The 7,348-nt window shown below is 40.0% G+C and overlaps 1 protein-coding gene across 1 annotated transcript; it reads left to right on the forward strand.

Annotated features, from left to right (window-relative positions):
• Positions 1 to 1,685: 1,685 nt before the first annotated feature.
• LOC124504652 (olfactory receptor 481) lies at positions 1,686 to 2,618 on the forward strand. Its single transcript, XM_047070118.1, has one exon. The coding sequence runs from the start codon at positions 1,686 to 1,688 to the stop codon at positions 2,616 to 2,618; it is 933 nt and encodes a 310-aa protein (XP_046926074.1).
• The last annotated feature ends 4,730 nt before the right edge of the window (positions 2,619 to 7,348 follow it).

Consider the following 7,348-nt stretch of genomic DNA (forward strand, 5'->3'; position numbering starts at 1 on the left):
TATCCCTAGTGTTGTAGTGGATGTGTCCCTAATTTATACTGTTTTTTGTTAAGGGATACTGAAATATTTGATTCTCTTATATGTACCAGAAGTTACAAGTTGATTATTTCAAGTTCATCACTAGTAATTGAGCATCTATTTGTTGTGTGCACAGTGCTTGGTATTTTCATCCACATCATATCATTTAACACAAGAATCACATAAGGTATGTATCATTATTTCCTTTTTATAGGAGAGGAAACAGAAGGTCAACAATGTCTTTCAATGTGCCTATGATTCCATAATATAGTGAGAGGCAGAGCTAGAAACCAATATCAATTTTGTGTGGCTGCAAAGTCCATGGTCTTTGTGCACATCACTTTGCCTTCCCTCCTGGCACTCATATCCAACTTTGAAAGCTTTTTTTCCTTTCATACATTTATTTTTTCTAAAGTAATTCTTTTCAGGCTGAGGCTTTGTCTTATTAAAAAAAAAAAGCCAGAATGTGAGAATTCAGACACATAACCCTAGTACTGCTCATATTGTAGGATATCATGGTCATGATTCACACACAACTTTTGGGGAAATGTCCATGCTTGCTGATAGTTATGTATGTATGTTTCCTTAATTCTTCAGATTGAAGTTCTTCAAGAAAAATCAAATTATTCAGAAGAATATGTTGCTCTTTAATCTAGAAAAGCCATGGAAATGGCCGAATGTAACTAACATACTCTCCCCTGTCCTTGATTATGTGCTCTAATTTGAACCAAGGGAATATTATTCTGAAATGATCGTTTTTCTTCCAATCCAATTTCCTAGCCTCCCTAGCTGGCTACTTCCATCCATACCTCTCTAACTACTCTCTCCCCCCATCACCATCATATGCCCCCACTTCTTATTTCCCTATAGTTTCATACTACAACCGATGAAACCATCACTTACCAATGTAGGTCTCCAAATGCTTCAGTTCACTTTCCAATTAATCCCAGTCCATAAAAATACCTGGACTCTTCTCTGCTTCATGTAATCCAAGAAGCATGAAAAAGTATGATGTGAGAGATAAATCTTGGAAGATTTTGCAAAATATACTGGATTTAGCTCATAACAATAAGAAAAATTGTGTTTGGCCCATTCAGCTTGAACATAGACACTTTCCAGCCCTTGGTATCAATGATAACTAAGGATGTGATTTTTTTTTCATTCCAGGAAAAGGATCAAGTCAGAAAAACATGTCAAAATCAACTCGATACTTTTTGGTCCAGTAATTGGATAAATGGTGATAGTATTTACTGAAAAGAGAATACTGGTGCAGAGGCACATTTGGGATGAGGGTAGAAAATCAAAATCTATAATCACTTAGGTTATTTACAGTTTATGTTATTACAATCAGTATTGCTGTAACATCATTTTACATATTCTTGTACACATGGGGAAGACTTACTCTACAGTATTTTATACAGTATAGGAGTAAAATAGCTGAATTCTAAGGTAATCGAGTCTCCAATTTTAATATATTCATGGAATTTGAAAAGAAAATTTGTGTGCACAAAGTATTCTAGAAGTGAAACAAAGTTACCATTTAAAATTTTTAATTGTAGGGTTCTCTACAGGTATCTTCATTAAATTAACATACCCCATTAATGTGGGGTAATTTCAACCATTTTAATCTCTGGTTCTGATTTCAATAGCCACCATTAAATGAATAGATGGAAAACCACACAGCAGTGACAGAGTTCATTATTCTGGGATTAACAGATAATCCCACACTATGTGCCATCTTCTTTGTGATTTTTCTGGGAGTTTATGTAGTTACCATAGTGGGAAATATCAGTATAATCATCTTAATCCGAAGCAGCCCACAGCTGCACACCCCAATGTACCTTTTTCTCAGCCATTTGGCCTTTGTGGACATTGGGTATTCCACGTCAGTCACGCCAATCATGCTAATGAGTTTTTTAAGAGAGAAAACAACTATCCCTATCACTGGTTGTATAGCCCAGCTTGGCTCTGATGTCACTTTTGGGACTACAGAATGCTTCCTGCTGGCTACCATGGCCTATGATCGCTATGTGGCCATCTGCTCTCCCTTACTCTACTCCACCCAGATGTCCTCAGTGGTCTGCTTCCTCCTACTGGGGGCTTCCTACCTGGGTGGATGCATGAACGCTTCATCATTTACAGGCTGTCTGATGAATCTATCTTTCTGTGGACCAAATAAAATCAACCATTTTTTCTGTGACCTCTTTCCACTCTTGAAGCTTTCTTGTGGCCATGTTTTTATTGCTGAAATATCTCCCGCCATCTCTTCTGCATCCGTCCTCATAAGCACACTGTTTACCATAATTGTGTCCTACAGCTACATCCTCCACTCAATTCTGAATATGCGCTCTACTGAGGGGAGGAAGAAGGCCTTCTCAACCTGCACTTCCCACCTCACTGCCGTCACTTTGTTTTATGGGACAGTTTTGTTCGTTTATGTGATGCCCAAGTCCAGTTATTCAGCTGATCAGGTCAAAGTGGCCTCTGTCATCTATACAGTGGTGGTCCCCATGTTGAATCCCCTCATCTACAGTCTGAGGAACAAGGAGGTGAAAGGGGCCATGAGAAAACTAATGGCCAGAACACACTGGTTTTCCTGAATCAGATCAGATATAAATCCATAAATAACAAATCAATGATTTGGGGAAACATTTGTGCTGGATACTTTAATGATATTTATCATTAACTTCATCACTTTGATAGTGAAGAACTCCTATAAATGTAAAAAGCCAATGTTTACTTCCATATAGAAAGTTAAATGTATCATTTAATGTGGAAATCTGTTTCATTCAAATTAAATATGAACTTTTCAAGGTAAGAATACCTGCTGGCAAAATAGTTTCATTAATCAGTTGTGAGTCCTATATTAAATACAGAGAGCTATTTCCACCAAAGATCAAATTTAATTGAATTCCATCTAGTTAAATAACATTTGGGAAAAAAATTTGTCCCCAACAGATCTGTAGTAAAAGATAATATTGACAAGTCAGGACGTTCAGGCCACTTCCTTTAAAGGTACTGCCCTGCCTTTGTCAATGTATATTTAAACATTTGGGAACATTGATGTTCATGTCTCCAGAAAGCCTCTATGTCCACTTTATTGAAGCGAGAGCAAAGATCATGATTCCTCTGCTTGGCCATTAAGAGATCCAACCCAGATAACACAGAAGAGACCTTGTATACACCTGTGCTGACTCTTTTTACAATGTAAGTCTTACCAGATGAGTCTAGGGTAAGATTTCAGAAGCTGAGGTTTCTTTGGAGGGGGAGACTGGGACATTGGGACTTTGTTTCAGCAATAATTTATAGGTAGGAGGCACGAAATTATGGGTCAGGCAAATAATACGTTTGCCACACATCTTGTAATGTCTCTCAAGGAGGCGTCCACTGTCCCTGCTTCTTCCACTGACCTTTTGGCGCTTATGATCCCGTCTGGTTATGGCAGTTGCCTCTAAATTGATTCCCTGCCTCCTGTATGCCTTTCACAATGATTTATGATTAATATTTTAGCTAATATATTTTGTTAGCATATGAATGATGTCAGACAAATTCTGAGACACTTTGGAGGGACCACTTTGCGAGCTGAGCTGGTAAAGCGCCAAAGTCAGCACGGACACAGCCCTTTGCAAAGAGAGGGCTCCCAAAGGTATGACTTCAGTCTTGGAAAAGGGCATGTTCGAGTCACGGTGGGAGATCTGCACGCTGGTGGTTGAAGTTTTTCGCTGAGTGTTTCTGGAAGTCTTTGTCTTCTTCTTTCCTCCTATACTTTGCTTTTCACCAGGATTCATTTTCAGCCCTCTTCCCTCTCCTCCTCCCCATGATCCCCATAGGTAATCTTCTCCCATGAGCTCAGCTGCCACTGGTGTGGTGAGAGTCCCTACACACCTTCCTTGAAGGACAGATGAACTTCTTCACTGGCCTTTCCCCCCAAGACTCTCAAACTCAGTGTGCCCTGACTGTATTTATCGTATTTCTCACAAAATTATTCCTTTTCCTCTGGTTCTTTCCCAATTAGTGGCAACTCTTTGTAAGGCCTAGTACTGCAAGAGATTTGGGGCAACTCTCACCGCACACCCATCAAAATAGCCTGCCTCCCTCCACCCCATTCCTTCTGTCAGATGGAAGACATGTTGCATACTGGCGTCTCCCATATCTAAGTCTCTTCTGTCTAGGCACATAAAGACTCCCCAGTTGATTGTGGTAAGTCCATACTGAGATTTTTTCCTTCATATTTCCACTTGAAGGGATTCAATAATCCAATCACCCAGATGTAGGGTGTGTGGCACTGTTACAACTTTTAGTGGAGAGGATAGGTGTCGACACTTATCTTTTCCCTCCCAAGTTCTCAATCAACTGAGGAGATGACAAAAAGAGAAGGCATATGGGAGAGCAAAAATATTAACCTATATCAATGAAGGAGCTGATATTAGAGTATGTGACACATATTTGTGGACACGTGCTTTCATGTTCTGAATCCCAGAATCTGACACTCTCCTTCCCTGTCCCTGGTCTCTGCAGTGAGAGTAGGCCTGTCTCCATCCATTTATAGCATGGCCAAGAGCAGCCCAGAGCAGTGAGGGCAGACTCACTCCCAAGAGAAAGGGGAAGGCAAAAGGCTGGGATTTCTGTTATGGGTTGAAGTGTGTCCCTCAAAAATTCATCCTAACCACCAGTATCTCAGAATGTGATCTTACCTGGGAATATGGTTGTTACAGGTGTAATTAGTTAAGATGAAGTCATATTGAAGGAGGCTGGGCTTCTAATCCAATATTACTGGTATCCTTATTTTTTTTTTTAAAAAGAAGAATTTGGATACAGACAGCACACAGGGGGAACCTCATATGAAAATAAAAACAGAGAAGTGGGTTATGCTTCTACAAGCCAAGGATCACCAAAGATTGCCCACAAACCATCAGAAGCTAAGTGAGAGAGATGGAAGGAATCCCACAGTCCTCAAAAAGAAGCAACCCTGCTGACACCTTGATCTTGGACTCCTGAACTGTGAAAGAAACAATTTTTGTTGTTTAAGCCACTCAGTTTATGGTACTTTGTTAAGGTACCGAGCTAATATTACTATATATCTAGTTTTCCCCTCCAAACTTACCATCAGCTAATTTATTACTTCTAGGGAAGGAAGGAGTGAAGGCTAAGAAAGGTGTGTTATGGGGGTACCTGGGTGGCTCAGTTGGTTAAGCGTCTGACTTCAGCTCAGGCTATAATCTCACGGTATGTGAGTTTGAGCCCCACATCAGGCTCTGTGCTAACAGCTCAGAGCCTGAAGCCTGCTTTGGATTCTGTGTCTCCTTCTCTCTCTCTGCCCCTCCTCCACTTGTGCTCTCTGTCTGTCTCTCTTTCTCTCTCTCAAAAATAAATAAACATTAAAAAAATTTTTTTTAAGTGTGTTATGCTAGTAGATATCTCTTCCAAAGGGGGACAGAATATTAGGAATGGTCAAAAGCATTTTCCCCAAACAGCACATCAAAAAATAAGGATCGAGGATATCTCTGTGGTGGGACACCTGAGTGGCTCAGTCAGTTAAGCATCCAACTTCAGCCCAGGTCATGATCTTGCAGTTCATGAGTTCGAACCCTGCATCAGGCTCTGTGCTGACAGCTCGAAGCCTGGAGCCTGCTTCTGATTCTGTGTCTCCTTCTCTCTCTGCCCCTGCCCTGCTCGTGCACTCTCTCTCTCTCTCTCAAAAATGAAAACAAACATTACAAAAATAATAATTAAAAAAAAGAATATCCCTGTGGGAATAATCAAAAACTCCTTTTGTAAGAATTTTATTTTTTGAAGTTTCCTGATTACTATGGATTGTAGACTGGGAACAATCAAAAACTCCTTTTGTAAAAAAATGTTTTTGGAAGCTTCTTGATTACTATAGATTGTAGTTTGCTACTTAGAAGGCAGAAATATGAACTGGGCGGGGCACCTGGCTGGCTCATTTGGAAGAGCATGGGACTCTTGATCTTGGGGTTGTGAGTTGGAGCATGTTGTGTGTAGAGATCACTTAAAAATAATATCTTAAAAAAAAAAAGTATGACCTGGGAAAAAATTTTAAAGATCCAAAACTGTTGTATTGTTAAAATATTCTTAGTCTATATAAATTTCAGGAAATTTTTCTTCTGCAGTAGATTGGGATTTAGCAAGTCAGTGACATTCCTGCCATTCTGTGAACCTTACCTGTAGTGGAGTATTGGAGAAGATTGAAGGCAAAGGGGAAGAGAAGAGATCATTTCTTGGGGGTAAGGAAATCATCATGTACTGTGATTGGGGTGGTGGTTATACAAGTGTTTACATTTGTCAGAAGTCATCAACCTGTAGATTTAAATTGTGTGTATGTAAATTATTATACTTCAATAAAGTTGCTATTTTGGAAGATTCTACAAGAGAGTACTCAGTTCATTGTCATTTTAATCTGAGGCTTCAGGCAGTGGAAGTGATAGGATTATCATCTGCCTATTAATGTAGACCAACTCTATTTCTTAATTATTTCCCAAAGCTGTTCCCTCAACTACTGCACCTGCTGGAGTTTCCCAGACATCCATTCTTTCTGTGCCCTTCATTCCTTTCTTCAGCACTATGCCTATACTAGCATTGACTTTCTTTCTGCTTAAAAAACTTTATTTCTTCTTTTAATACAGGTTTGCTGGTGATGAATTTTAACAGTTTCAGGTGGGTTTGGGGTTGGGGGTTTTTTGTTTGCTTGTTTTGGGGGGGGTTGGTCATAAAAAGTTATTCCACCTTCATTTTTTTTCCACTTATTTTTTTTTTAATTTTGAAATAATTCTAGATTCAAGGAAGCTGCAAAGATAGTACAGAGAGGTCCTGTGAACCCTTTATCTAATTTCACCCAGGGCTTACTACAGTACCGCACAAAACCAAGAAACGGACATTGATACAATGTATTGGTAACCTTCTGTGCACCTTCATTCTTGAAGATAACTCTGGGTAGAATTCTAGGTTGTCCGTGAAATATCTTCAAGCACCTTTAAGATGTAATTGTTCTCGTGCTTCTACCATTTCTCTAAAAAGTTTAGCTTTCAGTTTTCCTCCCTCCTTCTCCCCTCCTCTTTTTCAAAGGGAATATGTCTTTCATTTCCCTCTTGTTGGGGAACATCAAAAGTCATCAAAAAAGGATGACTTCCCACTGACCCTGGAGCTGGACCCGGGGCTCCAGGATTCAGGGGCTGCTCGCACCTTCCCTGTCCTTGGAATGTGGGTTCCGCTCTCCTTTCTCGCTCCCAGAGGCTGCTCCAAGGAACACAGCCTTGAGATAGTAACGTGGTATTGAAAACACCTGCATGGTCTGCGTGACTGCACCCATTTA

This window comes from Lynx rufus, unplaced genomic scaffold, assembly GCF_022079265.1.
Source record: "Lynx rufus isolate CCGP_SWC_20201006 ecotype Redwood Valley unplaced genomic scaffold, mLynRuf1.p SCAF_9, whole genome shotgun sequence".
Taxonomy (NCBI): domain Eukaryota; kingdom Metazoa; phylum Chordata; class Mammalia; order Carnivora; family Felidae; genus Lynx; species Lynx rufus.

Coding starts and splice junctions, on each gene's coding strand:
- LOC124504652 (XM_047070118.1), top strand. CDS start 1,686: ATGGAAAACCACACAGCAGTGACAGAGTTCATTATTCTGGGATTAACA.